General features: G+C 43.1%; 1 protein-coding gene across 10 annotated transcripts in view; it reads left to right on the top strand.

Moving 5' to 3' along the window:
• The first annotated feature begins 1439 nt into the window (after positions 1-1439).
• The window catches only part of WDR20 (WD repeat domain 20), a 63653-nt gene continuing 48340 nt past the window's right edge, over positions 1440-16752 (top strand). For 8 of the 10 annotated variants that reach the window (XR_013827344.1, XM_079914995.1, XM_079915001.1 and 5 more), the window contains exon 1: positions 1444-1707. Coding sequence is in view for 7 of the 10 variants with exons in the window: in XM_079914995.1 (XP_079771121.1) it covers positions 1459-1707 (249 nt within the window). In the remaining 3 variants the exon portion in view is untranslated. Of the gene's footprint in view, positions 1708-16752 lie in introns of all 10 variants that reach the window. The other 2 variants (XM_079914998.1, XM_079914997.1) reach the window with 1 other exon arrangement.

The following is a 16752-nucleotide window of genomic DNA, read 5'->3' as shown; positions in this document are numbered from 1 at the left end:
CCAGCATGTACAAAGGATACAGAATTTTACTGTCAAATGCATTATTACATCATTGGCACAGTTTCCACTGTCATTACCTGCTTATGTATATAAGATGTTTAGGATTCGGACTCCTCTTTAGAACCTACCGCCCTCTACTTCTTTTGTGACCCTCCAGCTATGATTTGTACTTCGGGGGATAAATCATTCTTGGTGTAACAGATGTTGGCTCCCCACCACCCCCACCTGAAATTCTATCAGGATGTTTCTGTCACTTTAGAAACTTTCGTATTCTACTGCAACATGCCAAGAAACCCAGCTACAAAACGGTGATTGTTTAATCTGCAACACGTGTGCCGGCCTTAAATTTGTTTTTCTGCCTTACAATCTAGACCTAGTACAGTATATCCACACAACTATGCCTAGTGAACAATTCTGCAGATTCCACTTGAGCCTTAAAAAAAAAAAAATCAACAGCCTCAAACTTCACTAAGAACTCTTCATAAGCTGTTGAGCAAGAGAAGTGAATCATGCTTAGATTCAGCCTCTGGTTCCCAAAGCCATTTCCCGACCTGACCCGACCCTCCCTTCTCTAAACACCTGGTGGAGACAAACTTAAGAAACAGAAGCGCCAACACAACCTGCTTTCCTTAAAATTAGCCAATGCTCACTACAGATAGGTATTCAGATATTTGACTTGCAAACACAGATGCTGTGTAATCTATACGCTCCTCTCCCCCTGCACCCTACCTTAAAAACAAAACAAAACAAAACATGGTGAAGCGGAAAACTGAGGTCCTTCAGTACCTTCTCGGAAAATGACTCGGGGAGGTGCACAGGGGTTTCCTGACCCGGGCATCCAGACGACTGTGCGGGGTGGCCGAGGGGAGACCCCAGAACAGGGGGACCGGCCCTCTCCCGGACTCGGGGCTCCCCCGCACCCTCCTGCGGGTGTAACACTGGGGCTTGAGCGCTCGGTTCACGGCACCCCACGTGCTGACCCAGAATCTGCGTTGTTAGAGGCGGCTCTCTCCTCCGCTCCTCGGGGTCCCGGGACCTTTCAGGACAGGGCACGAGGCAGCCGAGGAGGCCGCCGCGAGCTCCCTTCAGCGGCGCGGACCGCAGCCCGCTGCGGCTTCCCCTTGCCGGCTCAGCCCGCCGGGCGGCGGAGTAGGCGGCACCACTAGGCAGCCCTCTGACCCCGGACAGCAACACCTGCGCCGCAGCGGGGTGGCCCGGAGGCCCCGCCCGCGGGAGGAGCCTGCGGACACCCCGCAGCGTGGAGCGCGCCAGGTGAGCACGCCTGCGCAGTCGGGCCGTAAACAAGCCCGCCCCTTCTCCTCGCCGGCCTCCGCGGGGCCGGCTCACGGGTGGGAGGGGCCAGGAGGAAGGGGCGGGGGGAGGGCGAGAGCCCGGGACGGCGCCTGCGCGGTGGGCGTGATCCGGGCACTTAGGGCAGGATGAACGCTGCTTTCCAAGATGGCGACGGAGGGAGGAGGGAAGGAGATGAACGAGATTAAGACCCAATTCACCACCCGGGAAGGTCTGTACAAGCTGCTGCCGCACTCGGAGTACAGCCGGCCCAACCGGGTGCCCTTCAACTCGCAGGGATCCAACCCTGTCCGCGTCTCCTTCGTAAACCTCAACGACCAGTCTGGCAACGGCGACCGCCTCTGCTTCAATGTGGGCCGGGAGCTCTACTTCTATATCTACAAGGGGGTCCGCAAGGTACCGACCCGGGCGTCACCGGGGCTCGCCAGCGGCGTGAGCAGAGGCCAGGAGCAGGGCGGTGACAGCGGGGGCCAGGGTGACCGATGGGCTGGCCGTCGCTCTTACTTTTGAGTGGGCCGGTAACTCCACTGGAGTGCTCCTGAGGAAGGGGGATTCGGGAGTGAGGAGGGTGGTGGCGGTGGTGTTTCGGGGGGAGGCGGTGGAACGGGACCGCGGGGCGCGGGGCTCCGGCTGGGAGGCCCCAGAAAGGGCCGGCTGCCGCCCCTGCGGGTCCGTCAGGCTCTGACACGGCCCGGGAGCGGGCCTGCGAGTCCCCGGAAGAGGTGGGGTGGCCGTCTGGTCTGCTGAGACCGCCTCGCCTCCCAGGAGGGTGGAGAGTCTCGCTCTGGGTTAGAGACCAGGGGCGCGGGGCGGCTTGGGAAAATCTGTAAGGCGGAACCGGGTCTGGGAAGCGGAGGACTTGAGACTAGGTCAGAAAGGACCTGCTCGGCACGAAGGGCTACTCCACCTGCTGCCACACTGACACTTCCTAGGAGCCTCTCCTTCTGGTGTTAACACTTTGTTTCCGAAAACATCCGAGGGAGGACGGCTGTCACTGCCTCCTCGAAGGGAACCTTCTCCTGAGAGAATGTTAAAGAGGGTCCTTCTGTCCCTTATAGGTATGGGAAGGGCTGAGTACTACTACAGTTAAGAGGTCCAAACGATGTTTCCAGTGGACTGGGCTGGTTCATAGGGGTTGTGTGTGAGCGTGCCCAGATCAGTCTTGTCCAACAAGTCAGACTGTGTCACAAACAGGGAGGGATATGCCTTAAAAGCTACTTCACAAGAACCATTATTCTTGGCGGGCGATTTAACAGGAATGCTGTCAAGCATGTAATCATCCTTTAAAAATATCTCTTTAAAAGAAGCAACTTATTAGAGCTGTCCTTTCATTGGCTACGTAACTTTGTTCTCATTGAGAACTGCTTACTTCTGAGATATGTGGTCTTTGAGTTGACTCTTGAAAGAGTGAGGAGATTAATGCCCTCCACAGTACCTGGACGTGGGAGAAGGTGATAACAGATTAATTTATAAATAGTTAGTTAGTGTGAAAATAAATTGTGTATATTGAAGAGCGGACATTTTCCAGGATTTACTGTATCCAGAAGCAGTAGGTTTTTGCTTGGTTACAAGAACTAGGGACGTGACGGTGGTATCTAAATGTAACAAGTTGTCTCATTTGTTCGAGGTGAGTCTTTTTGTTAGTGTTTATAAGTGTACTACTGTGTTTGAGGTATCTTGATATAAATTACTGAAAGTAAATCTCTTGACTTTACTTTTTCGGAATTGGAAAAGTGTGAAGTAATTAGTAGTCTAGGAGCTGAAGTTTTAGTCCTATCTCCAACTTTGTCACTGACTTTTTCTGTGACCTTGGAGGAGTTGCTTAACTTCTATCTGCAGCTCTTTAGAAAGAGAATATTGCGATGCACCCGTTGTGATTAATAGCATAATGACTGTAATGAACTTTAAAGCCCCGAAACACTCAGTAGATGTAAAATATAGTTAAAATAGTCATTAAGAGCATCTGTCAAACAGGAGCTGCTATCTTGAGATTGATACAAGGACTGAAAGGATCAGCTTTTTCTCTGGTGACCAGTTTAAAATTTTAAGTTATTAAATGGATTTACATAAAAATTTAAAAGTGCATAAAAACTAAATATATTAATGATTACTAGTGTAGGTGTTACCTTTTTAAACAAGTTTTCTTTTAAAGTATATTATTTCTGAAGCATTCTAGTGGCAAACCTTATCTGGATCTGGTAGCTCTGGTTTGCATCATAAAAACACGTCTCTTGCCTGGAAGTATCATAATAGTGTCCTCTTTTAGTGGGATACTATTGAATGAAGAATAAACTAGGAGAGCTTTTCAAAGCTACAGCAAAAAATTATTTTAAACAAGACAAATCTTAAACATGTAGATTTGCCTTCAGCTGCATAATTTACTTGAGCACATTAACTTTTTTGTAAAGTTTCATGGTAGTATCTTGTAGATATATTTGCATTATATGGTGGACATTTCAACTGTCTCCTAGCCACTGTAATTTTTTAAAAAATTCGTTTTCCATGAATGAGTTTGCATTTATTTTTTGTTATTTCTGAATACAAGTGATTGTTTTTGTGACTTTTTTTCTGATTTTAAAACAGAGCAGATACTTTTCCTTAATCAAAAAACCAAATTTTACTTTTTGGGGTTAGGAGTTATAAATCCGTTTTTGACATTTGGTCGTTTTGACTCTTTAAAATTTTTTTTTCTTTGGGGCATATAAAGTTTTACAACAATTAATCAGATTATTTAGAACATTCAGAAGGTTTAAATTGGATGAATACATTCAACTTAAATCTGCATGTGAAATGAGTGGAAACTAGGTCTTTTTATTCTTTTATTAAAGTATAGTTGATTTACAATATGATATTGGTTTCAGGTGTACAGCATGATGATTCAGTATTTTTACAGATTATACTCCATTAAATGTATAAGATAATGGCTATAATTCCCCATTTTATGCAATATATCCTTGTTGCTTGTCTATCTTATACATAATAGTTTGTATCTCTTAATCCCAGATTTAGGAGATAGTCTAAAATCTAAGCTAAGGAGTGTAATCTTCGTCCCTTTAAAATACTTACAGGTCAGTTTCTAGAGCTAGAAGGCACCTTCAGTTTATGGAGTCTCACCCTTCAGAGAAAGCCAAGGCTAGAGAGCGTGTGCAAACCTGTGATGCAGTTTCTTCCTCATGGTAAAGAATTCATTGTAAAGAAGCACAACTGAATCTAAAGAACTGTCTTAGAAGAGACTGATCTAGCTTTTTGGTTACACAGATAACCGTATACTCCAAGCACTTCAGAATTTACCCCAGCGTTTTACCCTATGTTATCTCATTGAATCTTGCAATCCTGTGAGGTAGATGAAAGCATCTTCTTTTCTTTTTCTTTTCTTTTTTTAATTTAATTTTATTTATTTTTTTATACAGCAGGTTCTTATTAGTTATCCATTTTATACATATTAGTGTATATATGTCAATCCCAGTCTCCCAATTCATCACGCATCTTCTTTTCAAAACTGAAGTTCGGAGTAGGGTTTCTTGTGTGAGGACATCTAGTTTTGTGAATTTGTTTTGCTGAGCTAAAAATAATATGAACATTGATTTAATATGGAGGTGAACTCAGCATTTCAGCAAAGATTTGAGTGACTACCAAGGGGATGTGGGGTAACCAAAGATGAGTGAGACACTGCCCCTCCTCCCAAAGAACTTTCAGCTACTAGCTTTCAGATCTCTTTATAGCATACTTTGCTTTCCTCTTTTTAAAAAAGAGGTGGTTTTAGGATAAAGATGCCAAAGGTGCTGGGCTTATTGTACCAACCCTTTCATTTTATGGAGATCTGTTTTTACGTAAATGCAAATGGCTACCATTCAGATCTAAGTTTAAACATCACTTCCTCAGTATGTCCTTCTTTGAATTCGCAGGCTGGATCAGTTTTCCCTGTTACACGTTTTTATAGCATCCTGTACTTTGCCTTTCTAGCACTTTTCTCAATTTGTAATTCTCTGTCTCTTCTGTAAACAAAGCTCCCTTAGAATAGGATGTCTTTTCTGCTTTCTCTGTCTTCCTGGTGCCCAGCACAGCATCCAGCATAGAGTAGACCCCTACTGTTAATTTGTTGAGTGAATGACTGGATAAAGCATCTCTGTCCATCTATGTCTTACTTTAAAAAGATCTTTAGGAGCTAAAAATCTGTTCAATTTTGGGCCCAAAAGTAACAGGTATTTTTAGTAGCTCACATCTTTTAAAAGACATTTTTATTTAATTAAAAAAATTTTTTTTTTGGCTGCGCTGCATGGCGTGTGGGATCTTAGTTCCCCAACCAGGGATTGAACCCAGGCCCCTGGCAGTGAAAGCACCAAGTCCTAACCACTGGACTGCCAGGGAATTCACAAAAGACATTTAAAATTATTGGTAACAAATTTAGCTTCTTATAACTGGGAAATTATGTAGCAAGAGACAGTGAAGTAGTGGAAAGTAGGCAAATGGTGCGGATTACTTTTGATCTACTTCTGTCAAACCATGTTACCTACCAGATCTATGTACTGTCAAACAACTTTTCAAATTAAAAGAAATTGTTTTATTGAAGTATAGTTGATTTATAATGCATTCGTTTCTGGTGTACAGCAAAGTAATTCAGTTATACATATATATATATACATATCCTTTTCATATTCTTTCCCATTATGGTTTATTACAGGATACTGAATACAGTTCTTGTGCTATACAGTAGGACCTTGTTGTTTATCTATTGTATATATAGTAGTTTGTATCTGCTAATCCCAAACTCCTAATTTAACCCTCCATGACCCCACCTTTTTTTTAATTGAATCAAGAATCTTTTTAAAGCTATACTCAGAATTACTTAACATTCAAATCAAAGAGCCTTTACTTTTTTCCCCCTCCATCTTAACATTCTAGGCCACAAATACACTGTCCAGAGATTGAAGCAATTCCTACAATAGATGAAAGGTAGAATTGGATGGTGTCCAGGGCCTTTTCAACCCTTAAGGTTGTATAATTCTGTGCTCAGTAATTTTTAAATGAAAATGCATCTTTGTACTGGGGAGATGTCTTCATGTCTTGGATTCTTTGCCTACTTCTCTGAATGGGAATTGGGAAGAGTGAGGTGTGTTGTGAAAGCAAGTTGAACACATAGTGACTCTAGGTCTTTGTGCTGGAAAAAGCTTGGGTACTCACCAGGCTGAGATGAAGCTGGGGCCAGAAGTCCAGTTAAGAATAACAGCTAAAGGGCCTTCCCTGGTGGTCCAGTGGAAGCAGACTCCGTGCTTCCACTGCAGGGGGTGCGGGTTCAATCCCTGGTCCGGAAACTAAGATCCCACATGCCGCAAGATGCCGCCAAGAAGTAAATAAATAAAAATTAAAAAAAAATAGCAGCTAGAATATTTTTAGAGCTGGAGTTATCCAGGAGGGTAATGGGTTGACTTGAGAGAGAATGAGCATTCCATATAGGAAATATTCTGTCTCTTTATCAAAGACTGCAGGACTACCTGTTGGTGACTGAGGGATTCATGCTTTGTGTGGGAGGGTGAACTTAAATGCCTTTTAAAGGTTTTTACCCACAGACTAGTTTTAGATACTGCATTGCTCCAGAGAGGATCATGTTCGCACCCTTCTGCCCATTTGTTATTTTCACATCTCTCTGCTCTCCATTTATTATTTAGAAAAAGGCTTAGAAGTCTAGAATTTTTTATATCAAATTCACTTTAAGAAATTTTGTACCTAATTTAGTAGGGCATATGTGGAATTGGATGGGAATCTGTTTTGTTTTGGTTTTGTTTTCCCCATTAAGGGCCACTTAATGACTTCTGAAGTATTGATATAAAGATTTAGTTATTTGACTATAGCATCTTCTATACCGAGGGAAAAGCATGTTAATTTATCCCTTAAAGCAGGCTTGAGAAACTTTCATATGATACCTTGGTTCTCTTGACCTTGAAGAGGAGGATGGTGATGAGATTTTGAGAGACTCCATGGATGGATGTAAGCAATGGTAAACTCCCAGAGTGTGTCAGTGAGATCCATGAGCTAGTCATGAATGTCATTTTTTCAGCAAATATTTGTGGGGCACACCTACCAGATATGAGGTACTAGATATGTTTTAGATGCTTGGTATAGACAAAGTCTTGCCCTCAAGAGACTTGTCACCTATATTTATTAACATTCAGTTAATCATCTCGTGCCTTTATTTGTTTATTGTGCTCTGGTAGAAAACTTGAGCAAGAATCAAAACATAGTTAGTGGATTTTGTCACTGAGTACTTTGGCTATATGCCTAAAGAGCCTTATTTTAAAATTAATGTAGGGCTTCCCTGGTGGTGCAGTGATTAAGAATCCGCCTCCCAATGCAGGGGACACGGGTTCAAGCCCTGGTCTGGGAAGATCCCACATGCTGCAGGGCAACTAAGCCCTTGCACCACAGCTACTGAGCCTGCGCTCTGGAGTCCGCGTGCCACAACTACTGAAGCCCGCGTGCCTAGAGCCGGTGCTCCGCAACGAGAGAAGCCCGTGCACCGCAATGAAGAGTAGCCCCCAGTCGCTGCAACTACAGAAAGCCCGTGCGCAGCAACGAAGACCCAGTGTGGCCAAAAATATATAAATAAATTGAAAAACAAATTTTTTAATAAAAGTAAATGTAAAGATTTTTGTAGTTTGATATTTGATGTCTTAGAGAACAGTTTTATTTGTATTTCAGCTAGGTTAGTTTGTGCAGAAATATCAAATGTCTTATTTGTTTATTCAGGAATAGATATCAAAAACAGAAATAAATTGGCAGACATTCTCAGTTTTAATTTTCAGGACATTTAAAATTCAGAATATCAATGACAAGTTATCCTCTGAACATTTGGCATCTACTTTTCATAATAGAGTGCAAGATGCGTCTTGCTTTGAAAAAAGTAATCCTCATTCATCAAGTGTTTATTGCTGAATTGTTATATGCAAGTTACTACTGTCTGCTGTGGGTGATGTGAGGGTAAATTAAGACACTCCTTGTCTGTAAGGAGCTTGTATTTTTGTCTTGATAATTGTAAGGTAAAGTAGGTGTGTGCTCAGCACATGGCATAAGCAGTATAGGCATCAGGTGGAATTAAGGAGTAAAGGTGAAATGAAGAGGTATTTCTCTGCCTAGTGGAAGAATTTTGGGTTGGATTTCAACTAGATGATTTGTCCCAAAATGTTGTGTACAGATCACATTTTTGTAAATTTCCAAATGGGTAGCCTTGTATTTTTCTTTTTTTTTAAATAGATTTATTTATTTATTCAGTTAGTTAGTTAGTTTTGGCAGCGTTGGGTCTTCGTTGCTGCCCGTGGACTTTCTCTAGTTGCAGCGAGTGGGGGTTGCTCTTTGTTGCGGTGCGCGGGCTTCTCATTGCGGTGGCCTCTCTTGTTGCCGAGTACGAGCTTTAGGCACACGGGCTTCAACAGTTGCAGCGCGTGGGCTCAGTAGTTGTGGCTCGTGGGCTCTAGAGCACAGGCTAAGTAGTTGTGGCACGCGGGCTTAGTTGCTCCACAGCACATGGGATCTTCCTGGACCAGGGCTCGAACCCGTGTCCCCTGCATTGGCAGGCGTATTCTTAACCACTGCACCACCAGGGAAGCCCAGCCTTGTATTTCTAATTTCAGAAATGTTTTATCTTCATTTCTGATTAAGCCTTACTTGGCAGTTACTCTTACCTTTCCCCACTTTCCATTTATTTATGTATTTATATTGGACTGTAGTTGATTTACAATGTTATGTTAGTTTCAGGTATGTAGCTAAGTGAGTCTGTTATACACATATCCACCTTTTTTAGATTCTTTTCCCATCTAGGCCATTACAGAGTATTGAGTAGAGTTCCCTGTGCTATACAGTACGTCCTTATTAGTTATCTTTTTTTAAAATTAATTAATTTATTTTTGGCTGTGTTGGGTCTTCATTGCTGCGCGCAGGCTTTCTCTAATTGCGGTGAGCCGGGGTTACCCTTCGTTGCAGCGCAGGCTGCTCATTGCGGTGGCTTCTCTTGTTGCGCAGCACGGGCTCTAGGTGCGCAGGCTTCAATAGTTGTGACTCGTGGGCTCGGTAGTTGTGGGTCATGGGCTCTAGAGCGCAGGCTCAGTAGTTGTGGCGCTTGGGCTTTGTTGCTCCGCAGCATGTGGGATCTTCCCGGACCAGGGCTCGAACCCATGTCCCCTGCATTGGCAGGCAGATTCTTAACCACTGTGCCAACAGGGAAGTCCTATTCTACGTATAGTAGTGTGGTATATGTCAGTCCCAATCTTCCAATTTATCCCTCCCCCCCACTCTTATAGCATTTTTCTCAACTTCACAGCTTCTCTTCCAATTGGTAATTTGTGAACTGAGTAATGTTTTGCATTGTCAATTCTATTTGGTAGTATGGAATTTTTAAAAGTAGGGTATATTGTACTAAAAACAGGCCAAATAAGTCTGTGCTACATTTTATCTTGTTTTGTAGCAGTAGGAAAATGTACTTGAAACTATAGAATTTATGAGAAAGAAGCAAGAACCATTCACGAGGAAGGAATTTTTAAGGTTTTTGTATTTTAAAGTAAGAAGAGGAATATTTTAATATATTTTCAAGTAACCAAATTGTAGGTTATCCCTGTGACCTTAAGCTGTTTTTCCTTTGGTTGGTTCACAGCCAGCTCACTGTTGGGCTGTGTGTGTTTTTTGTTTTCCTGCTGCAGCAAAACTGGTACAGGTGCTCATTCTCTACTTACTTTGATCTTCATTTCAGAGGCTCTGTCATGTCTTAATGCTTCATTTAATAGATATTTGAGTGGTTTTATGTGAAAAGCAGTATACTAGACTATGGGAAATCAAAGAAGTATAAGACATCCCTGACCTTAAGAGGATATCTTCTAACCAAGGAGGCAAGATATCCACACACTCATTTATTCTACAAGATTCAAGTGCCTGCTCTATATTGTTGTTGAGACAGAATCTCAGCCATCAGGGAGTTCACAGTCCAGTAGAATAATAAATGGCTTGTCCATCCACCTAACATTTATTGGACCTATAGGCCTAAAGACAAATAAGACAGTCCCTGGCCTAAGGTGACTACAATCTAGTGGGAAGATGGATGAGTAAATAGTGGTGAGATGTACGGTGTCTGCTATTTTAGACAGTATTCACTTCTTAGGGCTTTTTTTTTTTTTTTTTTTGCCACACCATGCGGCTTGTGGGATCTTAGTTCCTTGACCAGGGATTGAACCCGGGCCCTCCACAGTGAGAGCACCGAGTCCTAACCACTGGACTGCCGGGAATTCCCTAGGGCTTCTTAATCTGATTAGAATTTAGGAGGTATGTCAACCTAGATGGAAAGAAATATTTTACATCCTTATTTTTAACTGAACTTCTAACTGAATTTTAACATGTTCTTCAATTATGAATATAGGCAACAAATCACAGTAGTAACAGACCTGTGACTTTATCACCAGTGAAAATCACAGATGTTTGCATATCATATTATGGTTGTTGCAGACATATCAAATATCATTTGTACTCATCACTGCTTTGAAATTACAGTAGTTAGTGGATCTGCTGCTAGAGCCTTTCAGTGTGAAATAAACTTTAAAAAATCCTAAATTTGTTTAATGTAGTACAACTGTATTTTAATATAATTGATCTCCTTTGTAATCTTTTGTATTTAAAAACATCATTTTGAGAAGGAGTCCACGCACAGAAAGTTTCAGCACCCTGGTTAGATGTCTTGGCTTACCTTCTTTAGTGTCATGTGTGTGATTGAATGCGAGGAGGGTAACTGGTTTCTTCTGTCAGGTGAAACTTTTAGCTCTGTGGAGAGGTCTTTGTGGTGCTTGTGGTGGTGTAATATTTTACAAAGCAGTTGAATATGTAGAATTCTGAGTTGGTTGTGCCATGTGCTTCCTTTCGTTTTCCTCCTCCTCATTCTTTGCCCATGCCGTGCTAAATAGAGGGAGAAATACAAGAACTGCTCTACCAGATTGACTCTGTGTTCCTTTTGGTTCAGATGATTGATTACATTGTAATGTTTGTTTGTCTCAAACGCAGTGGGAACTTAGGTTTTAACAAGGTGACCTTTGAACTGAATTCTTATGGGTGGGTGCACTGAAGGGGGAGAGGATTCTGAACTAGGGAACTAGAAGCCCAAGGCCTAAGGTTGTGGCATTTGATGGCTCCTCCTGAAAGTCGTGAGCCGCTCTGTGAGGGTTGAAGCTTGTGCAGGTCTTGGGAGGATAAGATTGTCTTCCTTGGGGCTTCCCTGGTGGCGCAGTGGTTGGGAGTCCGCCTGCCGATGCAGGGGACACGGGTTCGTGCCCTGGTCCGGGAGGATCCTACATGCCGCAGAGCGGCTGGGACCGTGAGCTGTGGCCGCTGAGCCTGCGTGTCCAGAGCCTGTGCTCCGCAACGGGAGAGGCCACAACAGTGAGAGGCCTGCGTACCGCAAAAAAAAAAAAAAAGATTATCTTCGTTAGTGGTGATCGTTTAAGTATTGGCTATATCCTAGCTTCTAAAACTTTCAGTATGATTTTTTTAAAGATATTTTTAAATGTATTTTCTTTCTTTTGGTACTACTTCTAAGGTGATGTACTATGTTAGTGTATTATCCTCCTTCAGGATTCCTAGTGTATTATCCTCTTTCAGGACTCAGCCTATTAGACTGTGTCACCACCACCTGTCATTGGACCCTCATCACTTTCCTTCAGTTCTCCTGCCACCCACTGCTGTCTCCAGCACACTCCTATCTTAAATGCTGTGGCTAATCACTTTAACTTCCTTTGCACACACTCTCTGTTCTAGCCCTGACTGAATCAAATTTTACAGCAATCATGTTGTTATTCCCTCCATCTTAAGAAAGGAAGGGAGAACCCTTTTCTGGCCCCCACCCACTCCCTACAGGTCCTTTGTCTGGGGCAGCTACTGCCCCATTTCTCAGCAGCTGCTTAGAGCAAAGCTCCTCTAGTTGTCTGGACCCTTCGAAGTGTGGTCCACAGACAAGCACCATCAGCGTCGTCACCTGGGAGCTTGTTGGAAGTTCAGAACTGGGCCCCACTCCAGACTTACTGAATCCAAATCCACCTTCTAGGAGGGTCCCCAGCTGACTCATGTGCTCACTAAAGTTGGAGAGGCGGTGGTCTTTACAGCTTTCTCTCTTTTACTGCCTCTTCAGACTTAATCCAGTCAAATTATTGTACCTTCCTGCCCTCTATTGTAAGTGTCCAATTCTTTTTTTTTTTTTAGTAAATTTACCAAGTCGTGCAACTGTTACTGTAATCCAGTTTTAGTATGTGAGAGATCTTTTTAGAGTTTAATTTTGTGTAAGTTCAGTTATGCTAGATGCATGAATTCTAGAGATCTGCTGTATAGCATAGTGCCTGTAGTTAGCAGTACAGTATGTGTACATCACAATTTGTTAAGAGGGTAGATCTCATTAGTGTTCTTACTACAAAAAACAAAAATGGAGGGACACAAGGGAACTGTGAGAGGTGTTAGGTATGTCTGTTACCTTGATTGTGGTTATGGTGTCATGGGTGCTTGCATATGTCCAGGCTCATCACATCGTACACGTTCAACATGTGCAGTTCTTTGTATATCATTATACCTTTATAAAGCTGTCAAAAATACATTTTTTGTGTGTTTTAATTATGTAAAACATTTATGTGGCTCTAACATCGGAAATATAAAACAAGGTGATATTCAGAGACCTCAAGTTTCCATTTCTGTCCGACCCCTCACTCAGTTCCCTTCCTCTCCCTGTAGTCATTTTATTTGTTTCTGACTCATCCTTCTCTTATTATAAGAATAAGATGATATTTGAGCACAGATTTGAAGGAATTGAAGGAGCATACTGTGTATGGTATTTTGCATCTTCTTTTCTTCTGCTTAATGGTATATACTGAAGGTCTTTCCATATTAGTAAATAGAGAGCTTCTTCACTCTTTCTTACAATTGCTTTATACTCCATGCTGTGCATGTACCATAATTTATTTAACCAGATGACTCTCGACTTAATATTTTTTAAATTACAAATAATGCTGCAGTGCATAGCTTTGCGTGTATATTATTTTGCACAGCAGCAGGTATGTCTGTAGTACGTATTTCCAGAGGAGATACTGCTGAGTCAAAGGGTAAATGTGTATATGTTTTCAATAGATATCATCAAACTGCCCTCCACAGGGAGGGGTTATACTAATTTGTGTTGCATCACAGCCACAGCCTCACCAACAGCGTGTCACCAGACTTTTGCATTTGATCTGGTAGGTGAGAAATTAGTGTAAGTTTGGTTTTTTCCTTGTACCAAATGAGGTTGCGCATCTTTCTATATATTAAGAGTGAAACGTACTTCTTTTTCTATGAACTCTTTCGTATCCCTTACCCATTTTTCTGTTGGGTTTTTGGACATCTTGGGTGGGTTTTTTTGTTTTTAAGGAGCTCTTTATACATTAGGGAGATGAGTCCTTTGTGACAATGAATGAACCGATTTTTTCCTTCTCAGTTTGTCCCCTGTCTTGTAACTGTGCTCAGGGCTGTGCACGTGTAGGTATGTTTGTGCTTGCTTGTTTTTGCTATGAAGAAGTTTCATATTTTTATAGTTAAGTTTATAAATTTGTAAATTTCCTTTTATAATTTTTTTATAATTTTGAGCCACAGTTTTATTATTTAGGTGTTAACCAGTTGCCCTTCTCCAAGGTTTAAATAAGAGGGAAAAGATTTACATTTTAAAATTTAGCCTTAACAGACTTTTCTGGAAGCAAGAGATGAACATTAGAATGTGCTATACAGCAGCTGGTGGGCAGCGATTCACTAGTGGTTTGGGGGTTTAGCACACCTTGAATATATTATAATGTTAGGTATGTTTTGGTTTGCAAGTAACAGGAAACCCAACTCAAACAAGTTTAAACTTTATAGGGGATGCGTTGACTTATGATATTGAAAATTCCGGAGGTAAGGTGAGCTTCAGATGTGGATTGATTGTGACACCAGCTCTGTTTTGCTGAGAGTCTCCGGATTTTGCTTTCTACTGTGTATCAACCTGTCTTCGGTGGCAGAATAGTGGTGGGGTGCTAGGCTTCACATTTCTGTGCCACTGGACCACATTGAGAGCCAGTACCCAGGATGAGGATGAACAGTTCTTCTAATCAGTTTCTCAGAAGAATAAAGAAGATTGTTTCATAGAAGCCCCCAGCAAACCTCCTTTGACTCATTGCCCCAAACTGGATTACCAGCCCATTCTTGTGGCCAAGGAAATTTGCAGTGTTTGACCGGGAGTCTTGGCTAACCCACACCTTTAGCATGGGGGTTGGATTATCTGATATCCTGATTGCTCTGGAGCTCATGCTGGAGCTGCAGTGTGGGTAGATACCAGCCAGGAGAATAGATCTGTAGATCAATACTGGGTGGGCAACCAAGAGATGCAAACTACACCGAAGGTCTTACACTGTGTTAGGTATTGGGGATCCAGACATAGTAGACACAGCTCTTTCCTCAAGAGAAGAGCTCATGGTGAGATGAATCAGTAAAGCAAGGAAGGAATACAACCCACTGCAGCTGCACACGGAGCACAGCTTGGGCTGTGTGGTGCTTCTGCGTGGTTTAGAAACCTCTCTTTCCCTTGCTCTTGCTGTTGGACTATTATGAGTGTCCTCCCACCTTTTCACAGTGTTGGAATTTTTTGTTTGAATCTTTGTCTCCTCCACAAAACGGTGAATCTTGAGGGCAGAAATCATCTTATTCATGTTATATCCATTGCAGTGCCTGTGCATGGTAGGCATATTGTGTTTGATTTTAAATGAATGAGTTGGTTGCACTTAGAGTCCCCTAAGGATTTACTGGAGTAAATTCAGTAATCTCTCAAAATCCCTGTCACAAGACAAACATGGTTAGTGTTTGTTACTAAAGCTCATAGAGCTAGGCTTGCCAGCCCCTTTTCACTGGTTGAGAGGCTCTTAGAAGTTAGTCACAGCCTCGAATCTTGTGCTGTTAGAGTTCTTCTGGGCAAGCCAGGAGGCAGCTTCATCTGGTGTCTTGATTGCCTGGTGCTAGCCTTGTTCAGAAGCGACATCTTCCTTTTCCTGGTGTCCTGGAAAAAAGTGCTCAAACTCTCCCTCCCAGTCCCTTCTTACTTCCCACTTAATTCTAGGAATTGTACAACTCCTTACATCTTTCCCCCCTCTGGATTTTGGAATAGGTGTACATGTAGCTAGCAAGACTGAGGGCGATATTAGCTCAGCTAATTAAAAATTGGTAGGTGTTACGCTCAGGACTTTACTTGTTTGCAGTCCCAGAGAGCTCAGAGGGCGGGGTGCATGCGGGCTGCACTGGAAAGGCTCCGCTGAGTCCTGACTACTACGCTGCACCGTGCACAACAGTAGACGAGGAGTAGGTCCGCTTGCCACTGCTCCTGGCGTCTCTCTGGAGCCTCTGCCCTTAGACTCGTGCCACCTTTCTCTTTCTTCCTCACGGCCATGAGCCGACTTCCTAGCCGCCTCTGCTCATTGAACACCTTGGTCCCTGCCTCACAGCCTTCCTTTCCACTCCAGTTCCTGCCACCGTCCTGGGTGGTTTCCTATCCACTGCATAACCCATCAGACACCTTGGCATCTCGATTTCTTGTCCTCCACGTCCACCCCAAGTGACCTCCTGTAGTCCACCTCTGGCGCTCTCTTCTCTGGTGACACTCTGGGTCTTGTCATCAGCTGACATGGCTTCAGCTCCACAATTACTAATTCAGATGGAAACAGTTGTCCCCCCGCTCCAGTGTGCCCTTGGCTCCCACTGCTCTAATTTCTTCAGGATACAGGTCACTCAGTGTCACGCTGCCGGATCCATTGGACACCATGCAGCCCACAGCTTCCTTGACCTCTCAGCAGCATTTGACACAGGTGATCATCTTCTCTTTATTGAAACCCTCCTTGTCGTGACACTTTAACCTTGACTTCCTTTCTCCCTCTCTGGTCCACGTGCCTCTGGCCACTCTCTACTTCACCTCTGTCCGTTCCTTCTGCTCTACCTAGTCTGTAACTGGATTTCCCTATGGCTCAGTCCTATTCCCTTTTCTTTTCTTACTCCCATTATATGGAGTACAGATACTCCTCTGTATCTGTATCTTTTGTACCTAAAATTGTTTGCTTGTGCCTTTTCTCACCGCCCCAAAGGAAAAAGTATTTATTGCAGCAAATTAATCCAGTGGGTATTCCCCTGAAAGCACACATCCGTTTGTTAGGGCAATTAAAACTCACACTACATGCGCTCCAGCAAAGCTCCGTCTCTGTCACTGTCAGCTCTAGAGCTTCCTTCTTGATAGTGACTTTTGCCAGTTCCTTCTTCTGCTCCTGTTGTCTTTTGCTTTCTGGAGCATCTGTCAGCCATCATGTATGTGGCCATCTCTGGGTTGGAACTGTGGCCCCCTCTGCAGAGGGACCTGCTGTGGAGTCACTGGGACACTCATGTTTCTGCCAT

Source organism: Stenella coeruleoalba (assembly GCF_951394435.1).
Source record: "Stenella coeruleoalba genome assembly, chromosome: 2".
Classification (NCBI taxonomy): Eukaryota; Metazoa; Chordata; class Mammalia; order Artiodactyla; family Delphinidae; genus Stenella; species Stenella coeruleoalba.
The sequence above is the reverse complement of the archived record's forward strand: the minus strand, read 5'-3'. Positions and strand labels throughout refer to the sequence as shown.